General features: G+C 32.5%; 2 protein-coding genes across 2 annotated transcripts in view; one reads left to right on the forward strand and one right to left on the reverse strand.

Annotated features, from left to right (window-relative positions):
- The window catches only part of LOC126880632 (histone-lysine N-methyltransferase PRDM9-like), a 23560-nt gene extending 12699 nt beyond the window's left edge, over positions 1 to 10861 (forward strand). Inside the window, exon 3 of the mRNA XM_050644652.1 lies at positions 10536 to 10861. Within this exon, the coding sequence (XP_050500609.1) occupies positions 10536 to 10711 (176 nt within the window). The 3' untranslated portion in view covers positions 10712 to 10861. The remainder of the gene's footprint in view (positions 1 to 10535) is intronic.
- Positions 927 to 16460, reverse strand: LOC126880631 (myelin expression factor 2-like). Its single transcript, XM_050644651.1, has 6 exons — positions 16334 to 16460; positions 11707 to 12321; positions 9135 to 9537; positions 3788 to 4000; positions 3538 to 3719; positions 927 to 1383 (listed from the first exon to the last, which is right to left on the reverse strand). Exons 2-6 carry the CDS (start codon positions 12310 to 12312, stop codon positions 1189 to 1191), a joined length of 1599 nt encoding a protein of 532 aa, XP_050500608.1. The 5' UTR covers positions 12313 to 12321; positions 16334 to 16460; the 3' UTR covers positions 927 to 1188.
- Between the last annotated feature and the right edge of the window lie 2544 nt (positions 16461 to 19004).

Consider the following 19004-nt stretch of genomic DNA (forward strand, 5'->3'; position numbering starts at 1 on the left):
GCATCGGAAAAGCTAGATTCACCTTCAACCGTATGGGAGCCTTTTTCAAGAGTCACAACCTTTATCTTGGTATAAAAGTAAGAATGCTGCGATGCTACGTCTTCTCTGTCCTTTTTTATGATGTTGAATCATGGACCTTGAACGAAGATACCTGTGCCGAAAATTGGAAGCATTTGAGATGTGACTATATCGGAGAATTCTTAAAATCCCGTGGACTAATCGGGTCACATATGAGGAGTTCCTTAGAAGAATGGGGGAGAACCGAGAGGTACTAACCACCATCAAATCTCGAAAGTTGGAATACTTTGGACACATTATGCGAAATGAATCCAGATATGCCATCCTGCAAGAAAAATATTTGGAAAGCGAGGTCCAGGAAGAAGAATATCCTGGTTAAAGAACCTCAGAACCTGGTTCAACACAACATCTGTGCAGCTTTTCCGCGTTGTTGAAGATAAAATAAAGATTGCCATGATGACACATGCAAGGTTTCCTTGTAGCTGCACAGTTTAACAGTCCTTTTCCTTTAATTCTTCTACGTGCAGTGCAAATACTGCCTGGAACACTGTCTCTTCACTATCTTTTTGAGCTGTGGCAAAAGGAGATTCTCTCAATCAACATTCTATTCTGTCGATCTGTGGAGATTTGCCCTCTTGAACAGCCCAACCGTGCTATAGAGTGAAAATTATCCCATCTTTGTTTGATTTTCTTTTCTGTTTGATATTTTTTGACTTTTGACATTTATCAAATCCGTACGACACTGCAATTTTACAGTACATATTACAATATAAAAATTAAGGTGTAAACTATTCAGTGATCGTAACTGTACATCAAATGAACTTTTACTTCTTTCCTTACCAGCTTTGTTCTTTCGTCAAAATGTCTTTTGAGGTGTACAATTTTATAGGTAAATAAAATCAATGAAATCACGACAAGTGTTTATTATGACTCCATAAAAAATTTAACATAAAATGGAATTTGGAAAATTTCCAATGTTACAACCTTAAAACATAAATACCTAAACAGACTTGCAATCAATAGTGTACCGACACTACATAATATTACTGAATATAAATACAAATACTTTTATTTTTCAAACACCTCTTGAGATGTTTGATACACACAGATTATAATGATTATCTAACTAAAAATCTGGTCTTAAAGGCTAAACATTTAATGCTAATCAGTTTAGAAAAACAATCTCGCGTCAATCATTCTGCCGTCGATACGGGCTTTATCCAAGTTTTTGATGGCCCTTTCTGCCTGCCAATCAGAGCCGTAAGTTACAAGAACGCTTCCATGCATCTTTTCTTCGAATCCATGGACATCTCCGAATTCTGTGAATTTCTCGTGTAATAGCTTGTAACTTGCAGAAGTAGGGAGCTGGAAATAAAATATTTTTGTTAATTTCAAATATACATAAATGTGGAGAAATCTTCCTTCATAGAAGGTATTTTCAGATTATATTATGATCTTACAATTGAGCTCATCAGAATCAAAACCTGCTAACTCCTAAATTTTACGTTTTCCCTTTTTTACACATTTTCAAAGTTCAAGTACATATATACTGATCTACAGGCATAAGGTTTCGGCTCAAAACCTTCTAAATCCGATTTAAAATACCAGTCGAATGTTGACGTGGTATGTCCATTTCTTTTATGAACAATAAAATACTTCTGTTTCTTGTATATTCTGTGTTTTCCTATCAAAACGGTTCAATACCCACTTTTAGGGCAGGTACTTTCTGCCCCGATTAAACCCGGTTAGCTAATCGGGACAGAAGGTACTGGCCCTAAGAATAACAGACTTGATAAATGCAATTATAATTATAATTGCATTTATTACAACGCAAGAGACCCTAAGAGGTCCCGATTAAACCCCGGTTACCTAACTGGGGACAGAAAGTACCGGCCCTTAGTGGGTTATTTTATTATTTTTAAAAGCAGTTGAATATGAGGAATTTGGATAATATTATGTGGACTTAGAAGCAAATTTTGCTAAATCCAAACTAAAATTAGAAATTCCTAAAGATGTAAGGGAGTGAACCATTTTATGACATTTATTGACGCCCCTTTGATTGAGAAATGCCAGACACTTTTTGGAAAATTTATTTTTTAATGTTTTTTAGTCTTCTGAAAAAGTTCAAAGCATGGATCTAGTAGGTGTTGATTCTTTAGGCTTCAATTGTACAGTAATATTTGAAACTGGACACTCAGGTAGCAAATTAAGGAGAGGGACTTCAGTTTAACGCGTTGGTGCAAAGAGTAAACATCCATTTAAACTGCATTGTGAATGACATTAGTGGTTTTGCGACATTGCCATATAAAATCGTCGAATAGTTGTTTTTTTCGAATACATTAAATTTTTCTAATAGGGGGGGGGGTAATGGAGCTAAGTATGCTAAATTCGAAGTCACTTGAGCGTTATGGGGACCTATTGGATTGTGAGTATTAGGTCCTAAAACCAAAAAAGTTAAGTAAAATTTTCCATTTTAGTGGTGACTTTCCATTTTTAATTTAATTTTCCATTTCCAACAATCGTTTTTTCCGATTATAGCGCCATCTATACATAATTCGAAAGGAATTCAAATCTACAATAAAAATTTGGGGGTCCCATTTAAGATTTTAAAGTAACCCCCCACCCAACCTCGGGGGGTCGTGTTTGGTACCATTCGATAAATTTTTCAAAAACATTTTGAAAGTGTATTTTGCAGTTTTTCGATCTGATGTTCATTTTGCGAAATATCGCGGGGTTTGTATTTAAAATTTTAAATTCACCCCCCACCCCTCTCCGTGGGGGTCATGTTTAGTACCATTCGATAGATTTTTGAAAAATATTGAAGACATATTTTTTAGTTTTTGGATCTGACATTCATTTCGCGAAATATTCGCTTTTTTTGTGAAACTTTTTGACTCGCTTATTTCCTTATTGTCAGATTTTTGAAATATACACTCTTTTGCATGTACTTAACTTATCTTAATCTGACAATTTCGAGTATTTTTAAGGATAGATTTTTTTTCGGGCCCCCTTAACGAACTTCCCTGCATTAAGAGCCAATATATGGCAGAGGTACATCTGCAGGGTACCAGGTTTATATAGGAGAAATATGCAATAAACAAATAATTAAACCTTGCGAATTTGAACAGTAACTCTTTTGGATATATTCTGAATATGGGTAAATTTCTATGTTTTGCTACCTTTGTAGGTAGCTCCTTTAGGGACAGGGTCTATTGATTATGTAAGAGCATCGATTTAGTGAGTCATCCTGCTTACAGTCCTGATTTGGCACCGTGTGATTTCTTTACCTTCCTTAGAAACAATTACAGACGAATACTTTGAAAAACAATAAAGCTGATTTTCCCTCTATTATTTGTGCAATACCGCACAAGATTTTTTGGTGAATATGCTGACAGGACCTATTTGTACCTGTGTGTCCCACCACAAATTCCTGCTGGTTTAATTTATGGTAGTTTACCATTACGAACTTTTAAAAAATACAACTAGTAAACATGCATGTGAGAATAATTATTAACTTACATTTGAGATCAACACTTTTCTTGAAAAGCTTTTGCCTCCGCCATCTTGTCTTGTTCCGTTAAAGCTCATTCTGTCATTTCCTCCATAATTATTATTTCCGCTCTGGAAGTTCCTGCCTCCTCCATTGCTTGAATTGTTGTTTGAACTCCAGTTGTTTGAATTCTGATTACCATAATTATCTCCTGTGGACAAAATATTATTTTTGTACCTTTATTGTTCCTTTACTCTAAATCTAAAGTCAATAACTTACCTGAAGAACCTCTGTTGAAGTTGCCTAGGTTTCCGGAAGTTGAGTTTTGGTTGTTCAAACCGGAGAGTTGCTGGGTCGCTGAATTTTGGGCTGAAAGGGGATTCTGAACCAGCGACGAAAGTTCAGTAGCCCCCAATCCGTTTCCCAACAAAGTGCTGGCTAGCCCGGAAAAATTTTGGTTCAAACCTGCTAAGTTACCAACATTGCCAAGGCCTGAAAATGGTTTTTGTTTTAATCAAGTGCTCATAGGAAAAGCTTAACACTAGAATGTGATTAAGTTAATTTTTCTTAAGAGAGTACGCGCAAAATTTCATGCAAATGCTTTTTAAGTACATACTTTTGAAAAATTTAAATGCAGAATGAAAAATTACATTATTACCGAGAGCCGAAAGTCCCTTAAAACTTTATAATATTTATTTTAATAAGTTACAGGGGTGAAAAAAAAAACGAAAATTTAGTGATTTTTAATTTTACATATCTTATTCAAAAGAAACTTTTTGTTTATTCTAAAGGTAGACTTCCGCACCAAGCGACAGAGACAGGAGACCGCGACAGGCGACAGATAGGTCGCGATTAGACGATAGTTGGTCGCTGGTCTCTGTCGCGGGCTGCAGAACTACCCTGATATAATTGCATTGAGAGCAGTCGTGGGGAGACCTCGCCTATCTGTCGCCTGTCGCGGTCTCCTGTCTCGGTCGCTTGGTGCGGAAGTCTACCTTAAGGGACTTTCGGCCCTTCATAATAATGTAAAATTTAATTACATTGTAATGTAAACAACTCAATTTACATCCCACGTGTTTGGAAGGTCCATACCTTACCTAAGGGCATTATCCTGTTTAATATGTATCTATCCTAAGGAGTTTTATTTAAGTATGCACCTTTAATGCAACTATAATATTTAAAGGGTTTTTACCCTAATATTTCTTTGGTGGCTCAGCTGGCATCCAACCTGTTTTGACACTGATGATGATTTTTTTATAAAATCGAAAAAGTTCTGTGATGTAGCCCTTAAAGGGATTTTTAATATAAAATTTTTATAAATTTTACAAAGGATTTTTTCCAATTTTTGTGATTGATGGTATACAGCCAACTACACGCAAATTTTAACTTTAATTCTGAATTTAAATTTTTTAACAATATTTATTAGTTTTCTCAGGATTCGAAAAAAAAAATAAATGCATTTAAAAAGCATTGGTGGGAAATTTTACGCCTACGCTCATAAGGGTAAAACATTTTTAAAAACTCATCAACTTCTTTTCATCAAACTAGTGTTAAGCTGTTTACAATAAAACAAAATAACTGCCAATAATAGTTTTTTGTGCCACAAAAACAAAACTTCAGTTTTTTTTACATAATAATTGTGGGTGTAGTCTAAAAACTAAAGTGAATATTAAAAGTATTAAAAGTTCACTTGTATAATTTGCTTATACATCGTGCATATACAACAGTGATCAAAATTTAGGACTAACTAGTGAATACATATTTTTACACAAATTGTGGAAAGTGCCAAAGTAAAGAATTTCCAAAGATATAGTACATTCTTTCACGGTTTTTGCTCTAAATTTTAAAGAACCGCTTGGATTGACATGAAATTTGGCATAAGCATAGCTTACATTTCAAAGAAAAAAAGTGATATTGTGCCGATGTGTGCTTTTGCCCTGGGGGTGACTTTCACCCCCTCTTGGGGGTGAAAAAATATATGTCCAAAATAAGTAACTTTTGTTCTAAAGAGCTTTTTCGCCAAGTCAACACTTTTCGAGTTATTTGTGAGTGAATATGTTCATTTTTCAACAAAATAACTACATTTTTAGACGGTTTTTCGCAAATAACTCAAAAAGTAAGTATTTTGTCGAATAAAAAACATAGCCTGTAAAAAAGTAAAAAAAAAATGGTGTACGCGTTAGGTCTCTGGACCTCGTAGAACCATAGTTATAGCCAATGAAAAATAGATTCATATTCACCAAATTTCAAATAGAATATTTCAAAGTGAAATATCCAAAAAATTAAGCACTTTTTGGGGAAAATCCATTATAACTTTTTTAAAAAAGTGTTTACAAAAAGGCTTTGTTTCTGTTTTTATAAAAAGTTTCTAGCAATTAATTTAAGCAAGTTATGCTCAAAATAAAGTTGGTCCCTTTTGTTTTGGCAAAAAATCGGGAATACCACCCCCTAATTAGCAACTTAAATGAAATTAATCGCTACCGCACCACAAATTATTTTACTTATGTTGTGTTTAAATGATCTGTAAGTTTCATCGATTCAAAGTGCTTATTTTTGAAAAAATTTGTTTTAAAGTAAAATTTTTAATTTTGAAAAATAAACTTTTTTTTCAAAATAACTTAAAAATTGTTTCCAAAAATCTCGAAAAACAAAAAATTTCAGCATTGCTTTTCTGAATATCATGTATTTTTTTGGTTTTCTGTTAGACAAAAATTGATTAAGATTTGGTGTTTCTAAATTTGCATACATTCGTGATCAGGGACTCGTTCTTCCCCATTTAACTACAGCCCTTTCAATAATAAGGACTTTGAACCGATGAAACTTACAGATCATATAAACAATACATACACGAGTCAAGAAACTTGTGAAGTCGTAACGATTAAGATCATTTGAGATACTAATTAGGGGGTGATTCTCCCCATTTTTTTACCAAAAAGAAGGGACTAACTTTATTTTAAGCGTAACTTGTTTACTTTTGATGCTAGAAATTTTTTTTATAAAACAAAAATGAAGATTTTTTTAAACGCTTTAAATAAGTTGTAATAAGTTTTCCCCGAAATGTGCTTTTTTAGTTATTTCAAAAAAACGTTTTTGGTTATTTCACGTTAAAGTATTCTACTTGGAATTTGACGAATATGAACCTATTTTTAAATAGCTATAGGCTCCGAGCTTCGCTGGTGGCGCTCCTGGCGGATTACTAATTCAACTTTCACCGGTAATTTTTAAATTTATTATTTAATTGTTATCGCTTAATATTTACAACGCAAAAAATTAATTAAATTGTACTCGATTTTTTAAAGATTTTGCTAATCATTTTGACGTTCTATTGATAAAATATGAATTTCTTACTTCGGATACTTTCACAATTATCGTGTAGATGGCGCTAAGATTACCGTTTATTTCAATAAACGATATTACGGAACATTAAAAAAACTTAAATTCAGTATTTAAAACGTAAGTATATTTAAGGTAAAAATATATACCACAGCTTTGACCAACTAATATTTTTTATAATTAATGTTTTTTACTTTTAATTTTAAATTAATCACTTTGACATTTATGTCAAAATCCGGTAAACGTTTACAGACTTGCCACTGCTGGCGCTCGCGAATTTGTAAATATCCCCTCTACGTACGAGCTCACAGCGTATAACTCTGCTTCTACTAGGTATAGAGACGTGATATATCCATTTTTTTAATTTTTTACAGGCTATATTTTTGCTAAGAATGTTTTTTCGACAAAATAGTTATTTTTAGATATAATATTTGAGTTATTTGCGAAAAACCGTCTAAAAGCGTGGTTATTTTGTTGAAAAAATGAACATATTCACTGGCATATAACTCGAAAAGTATTGGCTTAGTGAAAAAACTCTGTAGAACAAAAGTTACTTAAAATTAGTCAGTTTATTCATTTCCGGACTTACTTTGGACGAATATTTTTTCACCTCCAAGAGGGGGTGAAAACCACCCCTGGGGCAAAAGCACATATCAGCACAATATCACTTTTTTCTTCGACTTGTTAGCTACGTGTATGTCAAATTTCATGTTAATCCAAGCGGTTCTTTAAAATTTAGAGGTTTTGCAATATTTTACTGTTAAAGAACATACAGTAGAACCTCGATTATCCGTCAGGGCACCGGACCAAGGTTATGACGGATAATCGAAAAGACGGTTAACAGAACATTAAAAAAATTAAACATTCATAGTACAACTCTCAAATTTCATTTGTATGGTTTGTTTGACAATATAAGAGGGATTTATGTTCGTACAATCGAATCAATTTAAAATACTCTCAAATCTTTGTTTGTTTTACTGTTGCTTTACATTTTGCGACGGCTGAATTTCTTAATCGGCATAAGATGATACAATCTACTTTATTGGCTTCTTTTTGTTGAGAATACCACTCGATGAATTATTGCATATGCGATGCAGCTTCTCTAGAATATTTACGCAAATCTTTGACAGTTACAATAGGTTCATCAACATAACTACAGTCAAATTCCAAGTCTGTGTAAGCTTCTGAATCTGTTTGGTCCGCCTTTGTTGCCATTTCAACGATTTCTTTATCTGTCAGTAATGGATAGCCGTTTGTGTCCTCATCACAAATCAAATTAACTTTTTTTTTATTTTTTTACATTAAAATTTTTGCTTATGTAGTCAATACAACTTCTGTATGTACTCTGACGGTTAACAGAGGTGACGGTTAATGGAGAGACGGATAATCGAGGTTCCACTGTACTAATATAATTGTTTTTAATATTAACAGTGACCTGTTGTACTCTTAGAACTAGCAATATTTTTCTACATTCTATAAACTATTATTGACAAATATTTCATTTTTATAATACAACAAAAATATACTAAAAACTGATTATTCAATATTCACTATAAGAGATACTTCCCCACTAAAATGTTTTGCAAACGGTCTGAACAAGTCCATAATATATTCTATCCATAAAGATGTGACGGAAAAACTAGTCTGGATAAGTGTATGATAGTGTAACAACATAATCTATGTGACAGGAACATTGGAGAAGCAAACTACAGGGGATTAATGTCTTAATGAATAATTTCAAATATATCTATCGAATAGCGAAAATCACTATAAAAAAATATAGGAACACACAAATAGTTACACACAACAGTAGATAAAATTATCAAACATAACATTTCAAGAAGAGTTTAGAAAATATAAGGCATTCACAATTCATACCAATATAAAGGACATTCACGTCTATTATAAATTGAACCAGATCCATTGTATTTAGATAATATGAGTTTTTAGTGAAATACCTGTTTCCCGTTTAGAGGACTTATGGAATTTGATTATTTGTTTTCACCATTTACAGCTAAGAGTGTCAATAATTTTGATACACTGAACTCCGTTATATGCTGCATCCTTTTACTTAATCAAGAGAAAGCAAGAACATGACACTCTTAGTTCTACAAAAAAGTAAACAAAAGCAAAACCAAAAAATAAATTTTAATTTTCACTGAATAAATACAAACTTAAGAATACTCAACAGCAACCACTGTACAGTGAAAATTAAAAATATGAATATTTTCCTATGACACCTGCTAAATTTGTAGAGACAAATCCAATAAAAACACAAAATCAAAAAACATACCTGAGAGAGCATTGGCCAACTGTAAAGAACTATTAGGTACAGCCCCCAAAAGCCCAGAACCAGTTGTCCCACCTTGTGAGCCGCTACCCAACGAAGGTAAATTGTGAGCCACGTTTTTCAACGCTTCCCCATTAGGTCCCAGACCCATGCCCACAGATCTTAATCCTTCTGGTAATTTGGAGTTATCGTTGACTCTATCCATACGTACGGCCAATGTTCTATCATTCAAAACTTGGCCTTGCAACATAGAGATAGCCTGAACTGCTTCTACAGGGTGATCATACTCAACAACGGCGAAACCTCGAACTTTGCCATCCTTATCTAGAGGCATGTCAACATTGATGACTCTACCTGCTAGTTTAAAGACATCTTTTATTTTTTTCTTATCAATGTTGTAATCCAACTAAAAATAAGGGTCACAATATCTACATTAAAGCTGTATGTTGGGAAATGCTATAAATTTAGGCAAAAATCTTGAAAGGAACTCAAATGATCAAAGGCAGAATGTAGAACAATTTTCAGAATTTAGAATGCTATTACTTGTTACTAAAATTATTAACTATTCAACAGAACCACAATGGCCACGTCTGCAAACAACAAAAAACATAATATAATAGCAAATAATATTATTATCAACAGCGAAATAAAAAAAGATAAATACTCGTAGTTCACCATTTTCTTCATTATAATCTAAATGATGAGATTACCATTATGTTCAATATATTTAATACAAAGGACAAAGTAAAAAGAAGATTTTGATTTCATTGTATTAACCCAGAAATACAATGTGTTGTCTTATGAGCTATTCTAATTGTCCAACCACTAATCTGTATAAAAATTCAACCATGTCTGCTCCATATTTCTCAAAGCATCAGTAATGTAACTGAAAAATGCCAAAGAGATATATTAAAAGAATTTTCCGACAAAAAAAACCTCCAAATTATTTTGTCTTATCATTAAAATGTTATTAAATTAGTTCTACACTGATAACCATTGATACATTGAAAATAATATAATGACTGGACTTCATTGTTGATATTTCCTTTCTAAGATGCCTTATACAAAATATCCTAGTTCATACAAAATACTCATAAAAACCAATACATCTGACCCTTTTTTTACTGAAGTAATGTCTACAAATCATAAAATCAAACACCTATGTACCAAAACAATAATTGTAAATGTTGCACAATACTTATACTCTCCTAGTATTGTAAACTACTATAATGTTCGAATTAACTAGGACAAATGAAAAAGAAAACAGTTCTTGACGAAAAGACTGAAAATTGTATATAGCAGAAATAACCTACCAACACGTCTTGGCATTGACTCCACTAGTTTAATGAACATGTTCTTGACTTTATCATGATGGAACCACACTTATTAATTTTTCTTTTGTAGGGCAACTCATCTTAGCTACACATTGCCAGAAATTCTCAATGGGATTTAGGTCTGGTGAATTACCAAGCTATTCACTTTATTTTCCTGTATTAAAGTATGGCATGCTTGGTTTTTTCACAATTATCTGTGTTATAAACTGTTCTGTCTTAGTTTACCTTGCCTTCCATCCACAATAGATATAATGTATATTCAAGCTTCAGTCTATGGCCAGAAGTTGGGGTAGTTTATTTAGCAGAAGGGAAAACATACACAAAATGTTGAAAGGACAACTTAACTACCACTCAACATGTTCAATATAAAATATAATAAAAACATATCTGACTGAATGAAGTCTTTACTATTGTTTTTATTATTTTTCCCAATTATAAGTTTGGAGCAATTTTGTTTTTTGTACCTTCAGCTTCGAATTATCCATATTTCACTTCATTTCAATTCAACCTAGATACCTAAGTGATGAAAACAACCAGATAAAACATGTCTGCATCTACCTAAGTGATTGAATGAATGTACAAGAATAAAATCAATTTAATAACAGTACACATCTAGAATGATGTAAGAAATTATAGAAATTTTCTTTTTTCTTGTCAAAGACGCATTGGTTTTTACCTATTGTATGAACTTGCAATCACTACAACCATGATCAAAATTAAAAACCCATATCTGACCATTTTGGGAAATTAAAAATCTATCATATATTTGTCACCTTTATTTTATAACAGAAAGCTAGAATTGATCCCAAGACGATTGGTAAATACATGAAGAAGAACAATTACATGAAGAATACCAGGTTCGGTAAAAAAATAATGGCAATAATTGAATTAAAAACAACAGTGGAAAATTTCAAATAGAAAATAAGTCAATGTCAGAAATTGTTTCCTAAATTTTGTGCCTAATATTTTACCAATAAAATTAAGCTTGCTTCTAAAAGGATAACTAAATTTGACAGATTTAATATTTCAACCAAAATGTGCCACATGTGGTTATTTTATAGCCTTTCATTTTACCATCCAAATTTTGCATAAGAAAATTTCGACACAGAAATTGTAGAACAAGTCAGTAACTTCATGTTCTAATTACACGATTTTCCATCAAATGGGCCCTCCTGAATGGTAAAATATCATGTTACAGTGATTGGTGCAGGAATTCTATAAAAAACACGTAAGATACTTACATTGGCCACAAACACCTTATTATTAAGAGGGGGATCGATTTTCAAAGATTCAAGAAACTGTGGACTCAATCCATAAGTGTTGCCCCACTTATCATTACCAAGATTCAAAGTATTGCCCAAATCAATATTCATGCTGTTCATGTTATCATTGAAACGATTGTACTCTCTTCTTTTACCACCTCCCTGGTTACTAACAATAGCCCCAAATTTATCTCTTGTAATGCCTTGATCATCTTTTACCACCAATTTACGGCCCTTAACCTCATAACGCTGCATAAGCTCGAGACATTTACCAACAAGATCAGAATCATTAAATTCGACAATGCCACTACCCCTCGGCTTATCGTTATCATCAACAAAAAGCTCCACGAAAGTTACATCACCGATTTTGCTACGGAACAGATCTTTGATATCCTGCCAGCGGTATTCATATGGGATGTTGGATACGTACACTCTGTTTTGGGAGGGCCTCATGCTTCTAGGTTCACGGGGACCCCTATCATTGCTCCTCTCTCTGCTGTTATCGCCTTTGTTATTCCGGTTATCTCGGTTATTCCGGGGACGATCTCGATCGCGACCTCTACGGTCTTTTGGAGACTCACTCATTTTCTGAAACTAACAATAACAATCAATTTATTTATAAAAACTTCGACCATCTAGTTTACTTTAATTTTTTAGTTAACAGCAAAATACAGTCTTGCTTGAAATAAATATATTTGACAATGAAATTGCTAAACCTTCTAAACCGCTAAACTTTGGCTTTATATAACTCTTATTTTGATAATTTCTTCTTCAAACCTCAAACAACACTTGGAGGAATAAGCTTAAGAAACAAGGAAGTTCATAGTCGAATTAGAATGGAAGATATTATCGAATGTATTACAAGGTAAAAATGGAGATGGGTGGGACATGATGCAAGAATGAAAGATGACAGATATACAAGAGTATTGTTGAAGCAGAGACCACGGACAGACAAGCAAAGCTGAGGAAGACCCCAATGCAATGGAACGACGACCTCAAAATAATTGTGACCAACTGGATAGAAGAGGCACCAGAACAGAAGATTGAAATATCTGAAGGAGGCCTATGTTCAACAATGGACAAATCAGAGCTGATTGATAATGTTCCTATTTACCATACATGTATGGAGCTTTCCTTTATCAGATAGAACTTACAAAGACAAGACAAGAAGCAAGAAGTTATATTTATACCTGCAAAGGTTTACATCTTTAATAAATTAAAGAAAGTGAAATAAGCCTTTTAAAAATTGATTTTTCTGAAAATAATTCCGACATTATTTAATTCAGCAATTTCTTGGAATAATTGAATGAATTAATACGTTATCAGCCAAAATATTAAAAAAATGGGTCCCTACAGATAACGAGTCTTCCGTTTCGGACGAGCCTACAGTGTTGCCATATTTTTTTTTATAATTTAGACCTTGTTTAAAATATTATAAAGTTAGGCTTTTACGCAAATATATTTTGAAAATTTTTTGTTAGGAAAAGCTATAATTATTAAATTTATACAAAGCAGGATTTATAGAATACTTATATTCTAAATTATTTTTGTTAATTCACCCCTTACATTATCAGATATACTTGGCAATGGGGACTGAAATTTGAAAACAGAAATGGTCAGATTTCTATCTATTAACATCTGTTTTTGATTTTTAAATTATATATTGTGTTCTTGTTTCTATCAGTTATTGTTTCTATCAACTATTGATTTTTATATAATTTTAATGCTTTTAATGTAGATATTAATTTAATATAGAAAATGATATTATAGATGTTTCTATTTATTTTCTGATTTCTATCTAATTGTTTTTGATTTTTAAATTGTGTTCTTTATCCGATGTGAATTTTAGATGTTACAGTAAGAGCCCGCGCAGACTGCAGACTTTTTAATCGCCGATAGTTTAGTCGGCTTTTTAATCAGTATAGAGAGGTATGCATCAGTGAATCGGTGTAATGTGCGCATCTGCATACCTCTCTGTACTGATTAAGAAGCCGACTAAACTATCGGCTGATTAAAAAGTACACTCTGCGCGGGCTCTAAGAAATATTCTATAATATGGCAACACTGTCAATATTTTTAGCTTACGGCTTACATCAAAATGTCAACTACAATTTGGTTATGTGTGGTTGTCCTAAACCATAGATATATAATAATCTAGATTGCGCCCTGCCATCTTAAAATGGATGACGGTTGAGACAGAGAAAAATGAGCCTATTAGGTCGGTGGTCTCTTTCTAATTCAAGGGGAGTATCGACGACGTCACTATCCTACTCTATTGAGTATTATTTAAATGTCTTGACAGTTCGAGCGGGTGGCGACGGGAACTGGTCTTTGGACGCGTATAATCGGGGTTCGAATCCCGTACCAATCTTTACTTCTTTTATTTTTAATTTAATCAATATTGCGTTTATTAGATATTATTACATCTCTAAAGTAAATCTATGCAAAGAAATATGTTAATAGTAAAGTAAATATATGCAAAAAGTTAATGGTAGAATAGTATAAAGTAATATATTTGTACAAATTACAAATAATTAATATCAACATAATGTACTATGAATTTATTAATTGAATCAGTCATTTCAAAAACAACACGAGTCACATATTCCTAATTTTACAGAAGAACAAAGAAAACTAACTATATAGTTGAAGGATGGATGAAATGGATGACATCAAAATTCAGAGTTATATTGTAGTTTTGTTCCTAATGTTTTTACTGAACTGGTGTCGTTTTTGCACACAACGTTTATCTTAAAGAAGTCTATTCCTCTCAAAAAGTTAGTTTCTGAAAATTGTGGACTTTGTGTTTTTGAAATGACTGATTCAATTATAAGTAATTAGACATTATTTTTATTTATGAAACTATTGTTACAATTTTTTGAAAAGGTAGAAGCAAAACAAACATTATTCACATCATTCGAATAAGGCCGAATTTATATTAATAACGAACAAATTTTATTTTACTATGCAGTTCACAAATTATGTATTCCAATATTAACTTACTATACATACATTTATTACCTGCTAGCTTTACTTAGGTCCATTTTTCAGATGTAAAAATATCTAATAAACGCAATATTGATTAAATTAAAAATAAAAAAGGTAAAGTTGGTATGGGATTCGAACCACGATTATCCACGTCGTGAACCAAAGACCATTTCTCGTCACCACCCGCTCGAACTGTCAATACATAATACTCGATAAAGTGGGATAGTCACGTCGTCGATATTCCCCTTAAATTAAAAAGAGACTACCGACCAAATAGGCTCATTTATCTCTGTCACAACCGTCACCCATTTTAAGATGACAGGGCACAATCTAGAGCAGAGGTTCTCAATCTTTTTGAGTCATGTACCACAAAATACTTTTTAATATTTTTGGTACCACCTAACTGAAATAACTATCTATCTAGATAGGTAATCTAATTAACTGTAATAGTGGTGATTTTGACAGTTTTGCGTTTTGTGTACCACCGCAAATAATGATATGTACCACCAGTGGTACATGTACCATAGATTGAGAACCGCTGATCTAGAGTATTATATATCTATGTCCTAAACTGTGAGTTGTCCTCCGTTTGTGTGCTATAGGGCTTTTCATTTACAGTCATTTGTTTTGAGCTTCTGTCATGTGTCACGTAATATTAATATATCTACGTCATATGTTATTGGTATATAACAGTGTATATAATAATGATACAAACCAAAGACGTATGGCGTAGATATATTAATATTATGTGACACATGACAGAAGCTCGAAACAAATGACAATCGATGAAAAGCCCTATCGAGACAACTACGGTGTGTCACGCAGCTGTTATCGAAAGCAACATGAGACACACCATTTGTGTCTCAAGGCAGCCAACGTGTTAAATAGATAATTTATTTGAACAACTCATTCCATTCCATAAGTAAAAACTTAATAAACATAGGAAAATTAAGTCCTGGATCTTGAGCCGGCAAGTTGATTGATTTTTGACAGGTGTACTCTTTTGATATATTGATTGAAACACCTTATGTCTGGTATTAGGCGAAAATATCGTTTGTTTTTGGCGGAAGTCCAATGAACTACGTCAATTAACTAGATAAATAAGCAAATATTTTAACATTCCACATTCCCAACGCTTTTAACAATTGGATAATTGATAATTATTATCGGTAATGATGATGCTATATTATGACGCTTGCTAATCGATACCTTGGCTGGGAATTTATATTCGCTCAAAACCGTTATAATCCTGCATGTTTATGATAACATATTTTTACCAATTATAATTATATTGTCATAAACCAATTAAAAAAACCAATAAGCAAATATTATATCCTCAATACTTCTAATAATATGAGTAGAGATTACTACCAAGATATAAAAACATATTGAAATAAACATAGCATACAATAAAATAACATTACACAACAATAAGATATTAAAATTATTTTGATTTTATTGTTTAGACGATTATGGCGACATACCGACATCTTGGTTGCCGCTAAGCAAACTTTTTACCGAAATATAATTTGATATAATACCCCAGCAAACACCCAAATCATAAGAAACTCATCAGAAAAACTTAGTCCACAGTTTAAAAGCAAAATAAATCAATTACCTTTACTATCTACTTCTTTAAATGGTTTTTCACGATTTCACAAATTACTACACCTATTTTCCGCCGATGGAAAGAGGATGGGAAGGGGAAGGGAGAAGGGGCAAGACAACGGGACAAGACGAGAAGAGACGAGCGAAGCGTCAAAATATTGATCGACGGTTTCAAAATCGAAAATGTTTCGATTTCTAAAGTAGTTAGATGTTTCCTTGTTAGTTTTTTTGGGTCAAATCGGTCAAATAAATTTAATTCCAAATTTAAATTGTGGCTTATTCCCAACTAAAATAGTAAATTGCATAAGATGCCACAAGAAAATAGCTTCTGAACAATATTAGTTTTTTTATTACAGGTGTGAGGTGTGCCTATGGAAATTGATTACCGAAAATTTTATCTTGATATGCTTTGATTCTGCTTAGACAAAAATTTAATTTGAATCGCTCTGTATGTTATTTTTATTATAATCAGGATGATTTTTAATTTTAATTTAATTAAATAACTATCAGATTCTGTAAGGCGGGTGGCGTCGATTTTATATCGAATATATCGATTTCTGAGTTCACCAATCGCTTCAAATCAACGATCAACGCCACCAATATTAGTCCAGTACATGAACGTGTAATATGACGATCATAGATAAATAATATAGTATTACCAGATAGATAGGCAACTCACTGTAAAAATTTGGTTCCTTACGCCATTTGCGAGCGATGTGTTAACTAATCACCATTTGGCGGGAAATTCAAATGGACAAGCATTAATTTTATCCGTTTAGCGCCTCTTGCGGGCAATTTCGTTACTAATTAAAATATCTTTATATTTTACAAGAAATAATCTCACCTATATTATTAAAATAAAATACCAAAACTTACTAAGCTTGTTAAAGTATTTTATTTAAATAATATCTAAGTAATACTCATAAATTATTCGGAATTCTCAAGTTGCAAAATATGTTATTTTTGCTGTCAAATTTAGTAAGGAAAAGGGATATAAAAAAGTTAGACAATTTTTTTCTAAATATATGTACGTGTATTTATTCGTTGTTTCAGATAAAACAGTTATAAACTAATTACTATTTACCATTTACCTATGCATTTTCTAACTTTTTTATGATTTGTACACAACAATAATAAATCATGTTTATTTTTTTTATTAACACAACACCAAAGTTCTTTCGCAACTAAAACAAAACTACACACTACACTTTATAAACGAAGGATAAGGAACCAACTGAAATTGAAATTACTAAGAATAAATCGTTACAGATAATACAATAAAAACTGTAAACTAATAGAAAATTATTTGTACTTGCACTAACTCTAGCTGTCATTACTTTTGAAGAATTGACAATCGAGTTAAGCCTCGTTTGATTATTTTATTTGTGACATTCAGGTATGGTGTTTTAACATAAATGATTGGTTAAAGTCTTCGTGAGCGAGAAAGGCTGTCGTTTCTCTTTATTTAGCTGAGCGGTGTGGAAGTGGTGGGGGAAATTCCCCAATTTTTCCATATGAGATTCCGGGGCATGATGACGATATAGTGTAATTTTCAGTGTCAATACCGAATTGCATGAAAAGGACATCGCACACATCTAAAGGCCCCGTCTCACCATCAAATAATTGACAGTTATTTGATCAAACTTGACAGTCAAACTTGACTAGTGACACAAATTATACATACTAACTGTCACTTTGTGTCACTAACTGTCAAGTTTGATCAAATAACTGTCAATTATTTGATGGTGAGACGGGGCCTTTACGGAAAATATAATGTCACTCAAATGAAATAAAATTTACATGAATAGATTCGTCCCGAAATTTCAATCATTTGATACCATTGCGCCAACTCTGAATTGTGCTTAATTAGGGCGGTAATTGTAATTAAAGTTTATCAAAATTGCATTTTGAAGTCCATAAAACTGGCATTCATAAATAATAAATAACATTAGTCTAGCGGCTATTGAAAATAGTCTATTCACCATTAGCTTAAGCCGATTAGAGGTGGTACAGCTGACCAAATTGTACCTACTTTATCAATAATAATAGGATAAGATAAGAGTAAGCCTCTGCCTTAATCCCTAAGAAAGATTTATGGAGTAAGCGAATTACAAAATCTTTTTTCTCTCTTTTGACACATGTACATTCCCATTTGATTTTAGATTTATTTTTATGAATTTATGCTCTTATTATTATTCAAAATACAGAGTTGGCGCATAAGGAATAATCGTAAATTTGCGACGAATCTATTCATGTAAATTTTATTTCATTTGAGTGACCTTATATTTTCCATAAGTGTGCGGTGTCCTTTGGATTACTATTAGGTTCCAGTTACCCTCCACTTCAAAGTTGAACTTTTGTCGCTGGTTGCTTTTACTAGGGGGTGAATCTCCCCCTTCTCGGGGTGAATAAACATACGTTTAGAACAAGTCCGAAAATGGATAAATTGATTAATTCTATTTTAATTGATCAAGTCAATACTTTTCGAGTTATTTGCGAGTGAAAATGTTTATTTTTTAACAAAAAAACATGTTTCAAACGCTTTTTCGCAAATAATGTAAAAATAGGTATTTTATCGAAAAAAATATTATTAGCAAAAATGTAGCTGGAAAAGCAAAGTTGTAGCTCATGAAAAATACGCGGTTCTTATTCGTCAAATTCCAAATCGAATATTTCAACGT

Source organism: Diabrotica virgifera, chromosome 2, assembly GCF_917563875.1.
Source record: "Diabrotica virgifera virgifera chromosome 2, PGI_DIABVI_V3a".
NCBI lineage: Eukaryota > Metazoa > Arthropoda > Insecta > Coleoptera > Chrysomelidae > Diabrotica > Diabrotica virgifera.